Here is a 16,601-nt window from a genome sequence, read left to right as displayed (position 1 = left end):
TCAAACATTAGAGCTTTTGAAATTGAATGTGAGGATGATTTCAGCAGTTTACTAGGACAGATACTGTCAGGAGTTTATGATTCGGTGGCGAAGGAGCATGAAACTTACACTGCTAGCCGGTGCCATCACAATCCAAATCAATCTCTGATTAGTTTCCATATAAGGAAAGTAAAATGTCGTTATTTGAAGCTGTATATGAAATTGTGCGTGACCAGTGAGTGACACATGGTGATGGTAAAGTTGGCTAAATCTTCCTCGGGGTCTTTCTCTTCTTCAATGGTGGTAAACTCGTGTGGTTAGAGTGCCATTTGCGTGTGATGTAAAACAGACACAGTGAAATAATTTGGATTGTCATGGAACTCAGCTTCATGCTCCTTCACTGCCTTTGGTGGCTCATAAGCTCCTGATACTATTTATGCTTGACTGCTGAATTAGGATGACTGTTCCATCGAGGTACTTTGATGTTTGCATGTTTATACGTAAGTAATGCATGGGCCTGGGCCTGGGGCCCTGGTGGCCTGGGGTTTTGTCCTATTTGTATAATGATGTCAATTTGTTTATGGTCAGGATATCATCTTCATCATTAACAATTGTGTTTGTGCCAAATTTGGGCCACCTATATGCATACATGTTATAATATTGTGATGAATATAATGGGAGTGGACTTTGAAAATAACCACATAGAATGGACAATGAATTCTACAATTGCTAATCCAATATTTCTTGAATAGAATGTAGTTTATTTGCATGAGAAATATATACTGTACATTTTACTTTTAGTTACGTATGCATACAGAAAGTGTGTAATGTAGCTATGTATACATGTGTATTATTATTTTAGCATCTTGCAGAGCTGGCTCTTTGGCTCATGCTTCCTACTGTGCACTGGACAAGAGTGATAACAACAGACCCGTTGTGGGGTACATCAATATATGTCCTTGGGTAATAAAAAGTATATTGTTGCTAGCTACAAGTGAATTATATACTGTGTATATAAAATTTGGTCTATTGGAGTGTGGTCTATATGTACATGTGTCAGTCTCTATGGTATGCCTGCACCCCTGTACAGTGTGTATAAGTGAAGTAGCTGCAGTTCTTAATAGCAGAACAAAGCTTAGATGTATAGCTACAAGCTAATCTTTAGAAATTTCCACATACCTTTTTAAGAATGGACATCATGATTACCTCAATAAATGTTAAGGGTTGTATAAGTTTATCACTAGTTACCTATGCATAATATACTGGAAATTAGAGAGGAAATTATCTTCTAGATGATATGTTTCTGATTCACTAATCTCACAAAGAAATACATACTCAAAGTATACAGGACTCCACAGTTGGTTCTTCACACCTTGACCAGATCATAGTTTAGTAAGGCCATTACTTGATTATGCCAGCACAGATTGGAAATCTTATCACCTATATTAGAGGCTTGCAATCTGTCCATCAACAAGCAATATGACTTGTTGGTGAAGAGCTTTCTTTTCTAGTATCTATATATAAATTTTCCTTTGCTCCACCACCAGAAGCATATACAGTAATGTTATATATATATATATCTAATCCAAAACAGCCAAGCTGTAAAAAAAGTGTGCGGCCCTCAGAAAGGCTATGGTGAAAAAAGATGTGAAATCCAAGGTGGCGGCCAAGAAATGGCTGTGATGGTAGGTTAATGGTAAAAATTTTAATAATGACAATTCAGGTAAATTTTGTGAAGCGGCACAAAAATTCACCTGAATTGTCGTTATTAAAATTTTTACCATTAACCTACCATCACAGCCATTTCTTGGCCGCCACCTTGGATTTCACATCTTTTTTCACCATAGCCTTTCTAAGGGCCGCACACTTTTTTTACAGCTTGGCTGTTTTGGATTAGATTTCATTTCTTTTTGCATTTGTATACCCCAAAGCCGGCCTATGGCCAGCTTTGGGACTTTTTTAACCTATGTTTTTTTTCTTTACTACAGGAAGAAGTAAAGATGAAGTAGATATACTTTAAATATTTTATCAGTAAATGTACAAATTATATATATATAATACATATGTGACCGGATTTGCAAAAAGGGGCCTTCCACACACATCCAATTTGCCAACTTTGACAATTGATAACTTCAGATTGGAAAGAGCTATTGCCTTGAAATTTGGGCAGTGGTGATTTCTTTGCAGCTGAACTCTCCACATGATGGTTTCTTTGTAGCTGAACTCTCTACAAGGCAATTTCTTCTAGCTGATCTCTCTACAGGGAGATTTGTTTGTAGCTGAACTATCTACAAGGTAACTTCTTCTAGCTGATCTCTCTACAGGGTGATTTGTTCGTAGCTGAATTCTGTACAGGCGATGTGTTTGCAGCTGAGCTCTTTACAAAATGGTTTCTTTGTAGCTGAACTCTCTACAAAGTAACTTCTTCTAACTGATCTTTCTACAGCGTGATTTGTTTGTAGCTGAACTATCTACAAGGTAATTTCTTCTAGCTGATCTCTCTACAGGGTGATTTGTTTGTAGCTGAATTCTGTACAGGTGATTTGTTTGCAGCTGAGCTCTTTACAAAATGGTTTCTTTGTAGCTGAACTCTCTAAAAGGTAACTTCTTCTAACTGATCTTTCTACAGGGTGATTTGTTTGTAGCTGAACTATCTACAAGGTAATATCTTCTAGCTGATCTCTCTACAGGGTGATTTGTTTGTAGCTGAATTCTGTACAGGTGATTTGTTTTGCAGCTGAGCTCTTTACAGAATGGTTTCTTTGTAGCTGAACTCACTACAAGGTAATTTCTTCTAGCTGATCTCTCTATAGGGAGATTTGTTTGTAGCTGAACTATCTACAAGGTAATTTCTTCTAGCTGATCTCTCTACAGGGTGATTTGTTTGTAGCTGAATTCTGTACAGGTGATTTGTTTGCAGCTGAGCTCTTTACAGAATGGTTTCTTTGTAGCTGAACTCTCTACAAGGTAACTTTTCTAGCTGATGTCTCTACAAGGTGGCTAGTTTGTAGCTGAACTCTCTACATGGTGGTTTCTTTGTAACTGAACTTTCTACAAGTTGACTTCTTCTAGCTGATCTTTCAATAGGGTGATTTGTTTGTAGCTTCACTCTCTACAAGGTAACTTCTTCTAGCTGATCTCTCTACAGGGAGATTTGTTTGTAACTGAACTCTCTACAGGTGATTTGTTTGAAGCTGAACTTTCTAAATGATGGTTTCTTTGTAGCTGAACTCTCTACAAGTTAACTTCTTCTAGCTGATCTCTCTACAGGGTGATTTGTTTGTAGATGAATTCTGTACAGGTGATTTGTTTGCAGCTGAGCTCTTTACAGAATGGTTTCTTTGTAGCTGAACTCTCTAAAAGGTAACTTCTTCTAACTGATCTTTCTACAGGGCAATTTGTTTTTGGCAGAATTTTCTACAGGGTGATTTCTTTGCAGCTGAACTCTCTACATGGTGGTTTCTTTGTAGCTGAACTCTCTACAAGGTAACTTCTTCTAGCTGATCTCTCTACAGGGTGGTTTCTTTGTAGCTGAACTCTCTAAAAGGTAACTTCTTCTAACTGATCTTTCTACAGGGCAATTTGTTTGTGGCTGTATTTCTACAGGGTGATTTGTTTGCAGCTAAACTCTCTACATGGTGCTTTCTTTGTAGCTGAACTCTCTACAAAGTAATTTCTTCTAGCTGATCTCTCTACAGGGTGATTTGCTTGTAGCTGAATTCTGTACAGGTGATTTGTTTGCAGCTGAGCTCTTTACAGAATGGTTTCTTTGTAGCTGAACTCTCTACAAGGTAACTTCTTCTAACTGATCTTTCTACAGGGCAATTTGTTCGTGGCAGAATTTTATACAGGGTGATTTCTTTGCAGCTGAACTCTCTACATGGTGGTTTCTTTGTAGCTGAACTCTCTACAAGGTAACTTCTTCTAGCTGATCTCTCTACAGGGTGATTTGTTTGTAGCTGAACGATCTACAAGGTAACTTCTTCTAGCTGATCTCTCTACAGGGAGATTTGTTTGTAGCTGAACTCTCTACAGGTGATTTGTTTGAAGCTGAACTCTCTAAATGATGGTTTCTTTGTAGCTGAACTCTCTACAAGTTAACTTCTTCTAGCTGATCTCTCTACATGGTGATTTGTTTGTAGCTGAATTCTGTATAGGTGATTTGTTTGCAGCTGAGCTCTTTAAATAATGGTTTCTTTGTAGCTGAACTCTCTCAAGGTAACTTCTTCTAGTTGATGTCTTTACAGGGTCACTAGTTTGTAGCTGAATTCTCTACATGGTGGTTTCTTTGTAACTGAACTCTCTACAAGGTAACTTTTTCTAGCTCATCTTTCTACAGGGTGATTTATTTGTAGCTGAATTCTTTACAGGTGATTTGTTTGCAGCTGAGCTCTTTAAAGAATGGTTTCTTTGTAGCTGAACTCTCTACAAGGTACCTTCTTCTAGCTGATGTCTCTACAAGGTCACTAGTTTGTAGCTGAGCTCTCTACATGGTGGTTTTTTTGTAACTGAACTCTCTACAAGGTGACCTCTTCTAGCTGATCTTTCTACAGTGTGATTTGTTTGAAACCGAACTCTCTACAAGGTAACTTCTTCTAGCTGATCTCTCTACAGGGAGATTTGTTTGTAGCTGAACTCTCTACATGATGGTTTCTTTGTAGCTGAACTCTCTACAAGGTAACTTCTTCTAGCTAATCTCTCTACAGGGAGATTTGTTTGTATCTGAACTCTCTACATGATGGTTTCTTTGTAGCTTAACTCTTTGCAAGGTAACTTCTTCTATTGATCTCTCCACAGGGTGATTTGTTTGTAGCTGAACTCTCTACATGGTGGTTTCTTTGTAGCTGAACTCTACAAGGTGATTTTTTCTAGCTGAACTATCTCTTTCCATAGTTGCATGAACTCCCTACAAGGTAACTTCTTCTAGCTGATCTCTCTACAGGGTGACTTGTGTGTAGCTGATCTCTATACAGGTTTCTTATTTCTAGCTGATCTCTTGAATTCTCTTCAGGGTGACTGCTCTATTAGGATGACTGCTCTATTAGAGTATCTCGATCTCGCACTTGCCGCACCAAGTTGGATTTCGTGTTATAACTCCGTGGCTTTAAGTCTGATTCTTCTACACCATTGATGAGCCTTTCCAAGATGATTACTCCATCTGGACAACGATTTTCAAAGCATTACCCTAAGCGGTTTATCTGGTAGGCGTGGCAAGCAGTCGTTTTTTTATTAGCTGATCTCGATTGCGTAATTGTTACACACTGTTGGTTTTTTCGCTGTATCTTCCTGGTTTTTAGCTCGATTTCTTTCAAACCACAAAAGGTTTGAGGTTCAATAGTTAACCTATTCACCCACCGATTTTCAGCTTCTTCCCATACGCGGTTTACCCTGTAGGCTTGACAACATATTGGTGTTATTTTTCGTTAATAATCGCTCATAACTCTTTGCCTGTTTATCGTATTCCAGCCAAAGTTGGTACCGAGATGCGCCTTTATATCCCCCTTCTGTGTGCCAAATTTCAAGGCAATCGGATAACGCGTTCGCGTTTTATAGCAGTTTTTGTAAGTGTGCGACAAGAAAAAGAAGAAGAAGAAGAAGAAGAAGAATAAAAAAACGAAGAAACTGATCCAATTTTTGAAGTCGCATATCTCGGGAACGCGCGAAGCGATTTCGCTCAAATTTGGAATGTGGAGTGCTGCAGTTGGAGGGAATGTCCACAGCAAAAATCGTCTTGTTTCATCAAGGAAGCACAGAGCTACGGAGGTGCGAAAATTGCGTTTTCTTTCTTCCTGTCAATATACTCACGGGTGTTACGCGCCGGCTTCTTGGGCCGCACGACACACTACCGTGTGTCTTGATATATATATATATATATAAAGCTGAAAAGGTTTCTGTTGGTCTTTCTACTTTCCTTTGGGCTATCTCGCTAAAACTGTGCATAATGAAATGGGTTTTGTGCTTCACAAAGCGTTCATCTGGCTTTATCAAATGTGTTAAAGGAAGTTTGCTACTACTGTCATTTATCATCTATAGTGCATTGAATGCGAGGGTGTAGGGCAAAACGCACTGGAATTGTTTTGTGTAAACTGTATGATGAGCCACAAGCTAGTAAACACCCAAACCATTCAACAGGACACATGTTGTTAAAAGCACCTCAATGCTGTATATGTATATGTATGTTGAAATAGCTCAGTGGTTAGAGTAATTATCTTCTATGTAATCATGAGGTAAGTACAATAGGTGTGATTCCTCAGTGGTAAAATACTTTAAGTTTTCCTTTTCAGTTGCAATTTTTAAACCAGGCGCGTGCCCACAGCCGGCCGAAGGCTGGCTGTGGGCGTGCGCCTGGTTTACTGAAATTGTTTTCGTAAAAGTGTGTGTGTGTACCTATCTATCTACCTATCTATGTTTGTCCGTACGCACCCACGTGAGAAAAATCGTTTAATAATGGTAAAAGCAGCTTTTACATAATAAGTAAAAGTGAAATGAAGTCTGTATTAAACTTCTGCACAGGTGAACTTTGCTCTGAGGTGGTTTCTTTTTGGCGGACTGAAATATGGGTGTGGTGACTTATCTCAGACTACCTTCCCCTTGAGGTTTTCAGGCATTTAGCAACTGAAAATGTATTCCATCTTCCGTAAGAGAACAGCCATTGATTTCTCTAAATATTTTCAATTTAACACACTATCTACTAGATCTCATTCCTTAACTTTAAACCTTGTGTGTTCTACGATGAACGCATTTAGGCACTCATTCTTTGTGGCTGTGCCATTTCTATGGAACTTCTTACCTCCAACAATTTTGTCACAGCCAACTGCAGGCAGTTTTAAGCATAAGCTTAAACATTTTCTGTTTTGTAAATAGCTATCTAATCCAAAATAGCCAAGCTGTAAAAAAAGAGTGCGGCCCTGAGAAAGACTATGGTGAAAAAAAGATGTGAAATCCAAGGTGGCGGCCAAGAAATGGCTGTGATGGTAGGTTAATGGTAAAAACTTTAATAACGACAATTCCGGTGAATTTTGTGCCAAGACCAAGCGGCACCAAATTCACCTGAATTGTTGTTATTAAAATTGTTACCATTAACCTACCATCACAGCCATTTCTTGGCTGCCATCTTGGATTTCACATCTTTTTTCACCATAGTCTTTCTCAGGGCCGCACTCTTTTTTTACAGCTTGGCTGTTTTGGATTAGATTTCACTTCTTTTTGGATTTGTATACCCCAAAGCCGGCGTATGGCTGGCTTTAGGGCTTTTTAACCTGTCATTTTTTCTTTACTACAGGAAGAAGAAAAGATGAAGCAAGATGATTTCTTTGTAGCTGACCTCTCTGCAAGGTGATCCTTCTAGCTGATCTCTCTACCGGATGACTTGCTTATAGCTGAACTCTCTACAGGGTGATTTGTTTGTAACTGAACTCTCTACAAGGTAACTTCTTCTAGCTGATCTTTCTACAGGGTGATTTGTTTGTCTCTACAGGGCAATTTGTTTGCAGCTGAACTCTCTACATGGTAGTTTCTTTGTAGCTGAACTCTCTACAATGCAACTTCTTCTAGCTGAACTCTCTACAGGGTAACTTGTTTCTAGCTGAACTCTCTACAGGGTGATTTATTTGTAGCTGAACTCTCTACAAGGTAACTTCTTCTAGCTGATCTTTCTACAGGGTGATTTGTTTGTCTCTACAGGGCAATTTATTTGCAGCTGAACTCTGTACATGGTAGTTTCTTTGTAGCTAAACTCTCTACAATGTAACTTCTTCTAGCTGAACTCTCTACAGGGTAACTTGTTTCTAGCTGAACTCTCTACAGGGTGATTTGTTTGTAGCTGAACTCTCTACAAGGTAACTTCTTCTAGCTGATCTTTCTACAGGGTGATTTGTTTGTAGCTGAATTCTCTACAGGGCAATTTGTTTGCAGCTGAACTCTCTACATGGTAGTTTCTTTGTAGCTGAACTCTCTACAATGTGACTTCTTCTAGCTGAACTCTCTACAGGGTGACTTGTTTCTAGCTGATCTCTCTACAGTGTAACTTGTTTCTAGCTGAACTCTCTACAGGTTGATTTGTTTGTAGCTAAATTCTCTACAAGGTAACTTCTTCTAGCTGATCTTTCTACAGGGTGATTTGTTTGTAGCTGAATTCTCTACAGGGAAATTTGTTTGCAGCTGAACTCTCTACATGGTAGTTTCTTTGTAGCTGAACTCTCTACAATGTACCTTCTTCTAGCTGAACTCTCTACAGGGTGACTTGTTTGTAGTTGAACCCTCTACAGGGTGATTTGTTTGTAGCTGAACTCTCTACAAGGTAACTTCTTCTAGCTGATCTTTCTACAGGGTGATTTGTTTGTCTCTACAGGGCAATTTGTTTGTAGCTGAACTCTCTACAATGTAACTTCTTCTAGCTGAACTCTCTACAGGGTAACTTGTTTCTAGCTGAACTCTCTACATGGTAGTTTCTTTGTAGCTGAACTCTCTACAATGTAATTTCTTCTAGCTGAACTCTCTACAGGGTAACTTGTTTCTAGCTGAACTCTCTACAGGGTGATTTGTTTGTAGCTGAACTCTCTACAAGGTAACTTCTTCTAGATGATCTTCCTACAGGGTGATTTGTTTGCAGCTGAACTCTCTACATGGTAGTTTCTTTGTAGCTGAACTCTCTACAATGTAACTTCTTCTAGCTGAACTCTCTACAGGGTGACTTGTTTCTAGCTGATCTCTCTACAGTGTAACTTGTTTCTAGCTAAACTCTCTACAGGGTGATTTGTTTGTCTCTACAGGGCAATTTGTTTGCAGCTGAACTCTGTACATGGTAGTTTCTTTGTAGCTGAACTCTCTACAATGTAACTCCTTCTAGCTGAACTCTCTACAGGGTGACTTGTTTCTATCTACAGGGTGATTTGTTTGTAGCTGAACTCTCTACAAGGTAACTTCTTCTAGCTGATCTTTCTACGAGGTGATTTGTTTATCTCTACAGGGCAATTTATTTGCAGCTGAACTCTCTACATGGTAGTTTCTTTGTAGCTGAACTCTCTACAATGTAACTTCTTCTAGCTGAACTCTCTACAGGGTAACTTGTTTCTAGCTGAACTCTCTACAGGGTGATTTGTTTGTAGCTGAACTCTCTACAAGGTAACTTCTAGCTGATCTCTCTACAGGGTGATTTGTTTGTAGCTGAATTCTCTACAGGGAAATTTGTTTGCAGCTGAACTCTCTACGTGGTAGTTTCTTTGTAGCTGAACTCTCTATAATGTGACTTCTTCTAGCTGAACTCTCTACAGGGTAACTTGTTTCTAGCTGAACTCTCTACAGTGTAACTTGTTTGTAGCTGAATTCTCTACAAGGTAACTTCTTCTAGCTGTTCTTTCTACAGGGTGATTTGTTTGTAGCTGAATTTTTTACAGGGCAATTTGTTTGCAGCTGAACTCTGTACCAACGTTGAAACCGGGTCACTACTGCTGACCCGGATGACCCACTGACTTGGATAGCAATCCGGGTCAGACCCGGATGTGACCCGGATGTGACCCGGATGTGACCCGGATTAATTAAAGCCGAGACGTGTTTCGGCTAGTCTCGGGCGAGCGAACGAGTCTACATTTTGAGCGTTCGATTCGTGTTGAGTAAATATTGCAACTTCAGCCTAGCTGTAGGTTGAAGACCAAAAAAAAAAAAAAAGGTCCTTTATCTACTGACAATAGCTACCCCTCACCATAGATACCCTCAGTTTCGTGCTACATACTGCACTTACTAACAAATAGGCGTGGCTGAGCATATGTTGGTAATGCGATAAGTGGGTGTGGCTCACGAAAGAGCTACGCGATAGCGTTTATAAGTTCCACGTCGTCAAACGAACAATTTCGTTTCTCACGTGATCCAATCCGGGTCAGACCCGGATAAATTGTAAACCGGGTCAGACCCGGATGACCCGGAGAAAATGTGACCCGGATGACCCGACCCGGTTTCAACGCTGCTCTGTACATGGTAGTTTCTTTGTAGCTGAACTCTCTACAATGTAACTTCTTCTAGCTGAACTCTCTACAGAGTGACTTGTTTCTAGCTGATCTCTCTACAGGGTGAATGGTTTCTAGTTGAACTCTCTACAGGGTGATTTGTTTGTAGCTGAACTCTGTACAAGGTAACTTCTTCTAGCTGATCTTTCTACAAGGTGATTTGTCTGTAGCTGAATTCTCTACAGGGCAATTTGTTTGCTGCTGAACTCTCTACATGGTAGTTTCTTGTAGCTGAACTCTCTACAATGTAACTTCTTCTAGCTGAACTCTCTACAGGGTGATTTGTTTCTAGCTGAACTCTCTACAAGGTAACTTCTTCTAGCTGATCTTTCTACAGGGTAAGCTGAATTCTCTACAGGGCGATTTGTTTGCTGCTGAACTCTTTACATGGTAGTTTCTTTGTAGCTGAACTCTCTACAATGTAATTTCTTCTAGCTGAACTCTCTACGGGTGACTTGTTTCTAGCTGATCTCTCTACAGGGTGACTTGCTTCTAGCTGAACTATCTACAGGGTGATTTGTTTGTAGCTGAACTCTCTACAATGTAACTTCTTCTAGCTGAACTCTCTACAGGATTACTTGTTTCTAGCTGATCTCTGTACAGGGTGACTTGTTCCTAGCTGAACTCTCTACAGGTGATTTGTTTGTAGCTGAACTCTCTTACATGGTGGTTTCTTTGTAGCTGAACTCTCTACAAAGTGACTTCTTCTAGCTGATCTATCTACAGGATGACTTGTTTCTAACTGAACTCTCTACAGTGTGATCTGTTCTTAGCGGAACTTTTTACTGGGTGATTTGTTTGCAGCTAAACTCTTTGCATGATTGTTTCTTTATAACTGAACTCTCTACAAGGTAACTTCTTCTAGCTGATCTCTTTACAAGATGACTTTTTTCTAACTGAACTCTCTACAGTGTGATCTGTTCATAGCGGAACTTTTTACTGGGTGATTTGTTTGCAGCTAAACTCTTTGCATGATTGTTTCTTTGTAACTGAACTCTCTACAATGTGACTTCTTCTAGCTGATCTCTCTACAGGGCAATTTGTTTGTAGCTGGATTCTCTACAGGGTGATTTATTTGAGCTGAACTCTCTACATGATGGTTTCTTTGTAGCTGAACTCTCTATTAGGTACCTTCTTCTAGCTGATCTGACTACAGGGTGACTTGTTTGTAGCTGAATTCCCTACAGATTAACTTGCAATGTAATATAACTGTGTAAATTATACATACAGCTGAATGCTTTATTAGGGTGACTGTTCTATTAGAGTATCTCGATCTCGCATTTGCTGCACGTAGTTGCCTTTCGAATCATAACTCAGTGATTTGTAATCCGATTCTTCTGTACTACTGCAAGAACTTTCTATGATGATTATTCCAGCTACATACTGATTTTCAGTTCATTGCTCTAAGTGGTTTGCCTGGTAGACACGAAAACTAATAGTTTTTTTATTCATAAAAATCGATCGCGTAATTTGACACAGGTTGGGTTTTGTGTCATATCTCCATGGTCTTTATCCCGATTCCTTTCAAACCACAAAAAGGCACTCCTACGATGGTTGCTCCATCTACATATCAATTTTCAACTGATTCCTCCAAGGGGTTTACCCTGTAGGCGTGACAGACCTTCGACCTTATTTTACGCAAATAATCGGTAATAACTCCGTGAATGTTCATCGGATTCCTACCAAAGTTGGTACGGAGATCCGCCTTAATGAGCCCTTTAAGTGTGCCAAATTTCAGCCCAATCCGAGCACGCATTCGTGTTTTATGGCGAAGTTTGCGAAGTGTGCGAAATGAAGATGAAGAAGAAGAAAAAAACGAAGAAATTAAAACGAAATTTTGTTCGCTCGTATCTCGGAAATGGCTGGACCGATTTTCTTCAAAGTTGGTATGTAGACTCCCCTAACTGGGCGGCACATCTCTAGCAAATTTGCTTCCAATCGGATAAGGGATCACAGAGCTACATAGGTGTGAAAATTGCGTTATCTTTCTTCCTGTTAATATACTCACGGTGTGGCGCGCCGGCTTCTTGGGCCGCACGACACACTATCGTGTGTCTTGATATCATTTCTTATTTGTAATTTGTTTTGATTGTGTATATGTATGTATGTTCTGTGTATGTATGTATGCTCTGTATGTGTATATGTATGTATGTTCTGTGTATGTATGTATGCTCTGTATGTGTATATGTATGTATGTTCTGTGTTGGGGACCACCTAGTACAGGCTAACTAGCCTTTTGTGGAACCTTTCTTTGAAAAAATTGATAATAAAAAATTAAAAAAAAAAAAAAGGTGCAGGCCTCGTACACTACCAGGAATAGCCTACCGCTTCGAGTTGAAAGGGGGAATGAAAATGAAGAGTAGCTTTAAGGCTTTGTCGAGAGAATTTGTGGGAAAAAACACATTAGTCACACTATAAAACAGTTTAGAAGATAGTTCTGTGCGTAATATGTTGGTAAAAGCAGTTTGTTTAACAAACGCTTCCTTAGCAGTGCATAGCAACGTAATTGAACGAATTACGAATATTTCATGAATTACGGAATAGGAGAATTAGCTAATAGTATTATTGCACAACCCAAAACTACCCTATTGTAAAGTAGTAATACATAGTTGGTTAATTCATAGTAGCATATACTGTCTATAGTTAATTCCAGATGAGTTAGCAAGCTGCATGGCGCCTGGTTTTTAGAAGTAGCACAACATCAACTTGTTTCTGTTGTTTGTACTTTTCGTGCATAGCTTTTGTCTTGTTATCGACCTTTTAGGTGCAACAAGTTTTTACCATTAGACCATCCTTATATGTTGTTGCTCATATACACTTGTCTGTGTATGTCCTTGCATTCTACATTAGCAATGTACTCATCTCTTTATTATTATATGATACATGCAGTTCCTTATACGCCGCTCAACTGATGATATATATTCCACAATATTGCATGAGATAATCCATGCACTGGGATTTTCTATTAATTTATTTCAACAGTAAGTCACTACTTTAAAAATTCTGATACAAAATTATATGCTTGTATACTTCTTTTAGTTATGTTGGTGTAACTAGTAATCCAGGGAGGATACGTACTGGACCATATGGAAGATATGGCATATTTACAGGCCCAAAGGTTTGATTTTGAGCATCATACTTTAAAAACATTATTATTTATGTGCTGATATAGACTCTGGAGCTAGCAAAGTCATACTACTCCTGCAAAAACATGGAGGGTGTGGCACTGGAAAATGAAGGAGCTTCTAATGTAGCAACGTATGTACTATTATGCTGCATATGTTTTATAATTGCAAATGCTTATGCACTTATTATGCAGTTCTCATTGGGAAAAAAGGACACTCAACAATGAGTTGATGAATGGCTACTTATCCAGGTACAGTATGATTTCCATCAAGCAATTGGTGGCGAGTATTCTTTTGAAGCATGTCATGCATATAAATTTTATGATCTTCATAAAATTAATATTAAATCTAGACACATTTATGAATGCTAAGTGTATTATAGTTATGCATGTTCAATTCCTATGATGTGTGCTGGATAGAGTCATAACCAATAGCCAGCATGCATGCCCATTCATGTGACCTTATATTGGCATTGGAGAGATCAAGAATAGTCTAAGAAAGTAGATATCTCCCCACCACTTTGAATATTGTCTATTAATAAGCGAATTATGCAGAGTAGCTACAGTATAATATTAGTAAAGTATAGTGAATGTATGAAGTGGTTCAGATTATAGTCATTTAGTCAGCCATTAAGTTATATATAGAAGTTACCTTTTATCTATGTACAGTATGTATGTATGTCTGCATGAGTACGTGTGTAGAAATGTTACATGAATCTGTATACATACCTATATGTGTGGTAATGAAGTGAAAATGTTGTGTATGTACAGTAAGTGCATGTGGATGCATGTGTGTGCAGTACAATAGTACACATATGTCATTGCATATTATTATTATTATTGAACTATACACACGCATATAAAGACATTGTAACAGCTGGTGTTGTGGGATGTCTACATTAAATGGTTTGAGTGTTAAGTGGTTACAGGAGTTACAGAGCTGGGCTGGCCACTGTATGACAGGATACTCAGTGCAACTAAAAATATTCCTTGATGGTTTGGTTATTCTCTTTAATTTCATCAGTGGCCTCTACAGTATGTCCCACTTTATTGCACTGTGTGTACCATATTTTGTTACTCTCCCAAGCCAGACCTTATTCTCTGCATAGTTATATTACTCCAGTAGCATGTAGGATGCTTATACAAAAAAACACTACTAATATTTCTACCATCATTACTACGCAGAAACTCTGTATCAGAGTGTTTTCCCCTTACATGGTACTGTATGATTAGTCCCAGATAAATATATTTAAATTCCCTCCCCCCCTGCCCTTGTGTAGGGTACCCTGCCCTTTTTTATATGAAAGTAGGAAGGATTATAAGGAATTTGTAGAACCCCTACTTGGTATAATAGGATTTTCTACTGTGACCAGGGTTTATTGTTTTCTAAATGTGGTAGTAGAGGAAGACTCTAAAAAGTTGAAGTGTTACTTAGTGCTGACAGGAGATTTTTTGTGGTTGGTGTATTTTCCCTATTGAGGGAATTTGACAGTATATATTCAAGGTTGAATTAGGCACTTGAAATTGGTCTGTCTCTAATGCAGTAAATGAAACAGAATATATAGCTCTTTTATACCGTATAGTAAAAAACTTTGGCGGTAAAAAACTTTGGCAAATTTGGCGAATAGCGTTCAATTTGCCTAAGTTTTTTTTGCCAATTATTTTAGATGATCACACGTACACATTGAGTAACTAGAACTTGAGATGAAGGTCAGCTCGTACCACTATGCAATAAAGATTGAGCTGACTTTGGAGATCTTCCTAGGAATGTGTCCCACAGTTGTAAGCATTCCTTGGGATAGCAGGAGATGGTAAAGCACATCTTTGCTAGCACGTCGTTAGATCAGTACCTACAAAAGTACTGCTACAACAACGACAACGCTATAACTATACACTTACTACATTACTTAACTGATGAGTTGACACCTTCTCGTTATCCTTACATACCGTACAGTAAAAACTTTGACGATAGAAACTTTGGCGAATATTATTTCAATTGCCAAAGTTTTTTTTCTGGCAATTTTTTCAACAGAAGGGTTTTGTCACACTTTTTTACCACCAAAGTTTTTTACTATACAGTACTTTCTAAAAATTATGTTCCTTTCCTCGTTTTCCCTATTTGATGGAGTTAATAGGATTGCCTGCAGCTGGAACCTCCTATACACTTACTGTACTAAGCTACTATCTAATCATTGACTTGAGTGATTACTATCATCTTCCAGAGACAGCTTAGTGTCCATGCACTGTAGAGGATAGGAATATTAAACATACAGGCAGTCGTAAGACTATCAGAAATAAATATAGCAACTATCTGTGGACATTGCTATGAGGGAACGCTTTTATTTGCTGGGACCAACACTTTAAAGTCCATTTGTATTTCCTGAATTGGAGGTATGCCAAGTACTGTTGTTTTTCATTTTTAGTGACTATGCAGTATTGAGTGAATTCACACTTGCATTACTGGAAGACAGTGGATGGTATAAGGGAAATTACACTGCATTGTCTGCATTAAATCAACCTCCACTACAATGGGGGAAAGGTATGTAAATGTGTGACTGAACATGAACAAACTGTGCATGTGTAACACAACATTCACCTGAAATAAGTGATCAGTTTTGTGTAATGGTCATGGCCATGAGGTCCTGTACATAATATTGTGGTCTGAATTACAGTTAGATGTGTCAAGAAATGACCTATAACCTTTCTAGCTGTATGATTGGCAAATGGCAGCATTTCAGATACACTATAAAACTGTTGAGAAGATACTTATGTGCATTTAAAATGGTTTTAGAGTCACGCTTCCTTAGGAGTGCCATAGATATTATTACCATTACTATGATATCTATGACAGTACATGGCAACATAATTACTGAATTATAATGTAATTCATGAATTTGATGAATTGCAGTGTTTATAAATCTAATTATCTATCCAAATTAATTGTCACAATGGCACAAATACAAACTAAAATACACATGGTTGATTAGTGTCTAGGGTGTCTGGGAGTGTGCCCTCTCAGGTCTGTGATTGAATTTCTTGTCAATTTTTATTGACATCTGAAATACTTCCTTTATTTGAGTACATGATTGCTCTGTTGGAGTATATGAATTAATCTTTAAGAGTGGAAGGGCTATGCCCCCTCTAAAATAAAAGTATGTGGTTCTAGTCCTTTTTGCCCTAATTGCTACACCTATGACAGGCTTTAGCCTTCTCACAGCCCCTAGTGGGATAGCATTCATAGATGACTGCCTGTATTAAATCATTTATAGGAAAAGATCTGTAAAAGCAAAAATACATTACTGAGATGTTTATTGTATGTGTGTTACTCTTATTTTGGTGCATTAAATAATTGGAAGTCTGATGTCATCAATGCAATGGATCTCCCATGATCATCTTAAAGTGCTTCAATTAGCATGCGATTATGCCCACTAATTGCTCTCAGTGCCACTCATTAATGTGATACTGAGATAAAGCATACGTATAAATTATTGAGGTAT

General features: G+C 38.4%; 1 protein-coding gene across 1 annotated transcript in view; it reads left to right on the top strand.

Moving 5' to 3' along the window:
* LOC136247132 (leishmanolysin-like peptidase) overlaps positions 1-16,601 on the top strand; it is a 55,633-nt gene that overhangs the window by 23,130 nt on the left and 15,902 nt on the right. Inside the window, exons 3-8 of the mRNA XM_066038761.1 lie at positions 842-942; positions 12,870-12,961; positions 13,020-13,098; positions 13,153-13,238; positions 13,300-13,356; positions 15,528-15,643. Of these exons, the coding sequence (XP_065894833.1) occupies positions 842-942; positions 12,870-12,961; positions 13,020-13,098; positions 13,153-13,238; positions 13,300-13,356; positions 15,528-15,643 (531 nt within the window). The remainder of the gene's footprint in view (positions 1-841; positions 943-12,869; positions 12,962-13,019; positions 13,099-13,152; positions 13,239-13,299; positions 13,357-15,527; positions 15,644-16,601) is intronic.

This window comes from Dysidea avara, chromosome 1, assembly GCF_963678975.1.
Source record: "Dysidea avara chromosome 1, odDysAvar1.4, whole genome shotgun sequence".
NCBI classification, from domain to species: domain Eukaryota; kingdom Metazoa; phylum Porifera; class Demospongiae; order Dictyoceratida; family Dysideidae; genus Dysidea; species Dysidea avara.
Note: the sequence above shows the minus strand (reverse complement) of the source record. Positions and strands in the feature narration are given on the sequence as shown.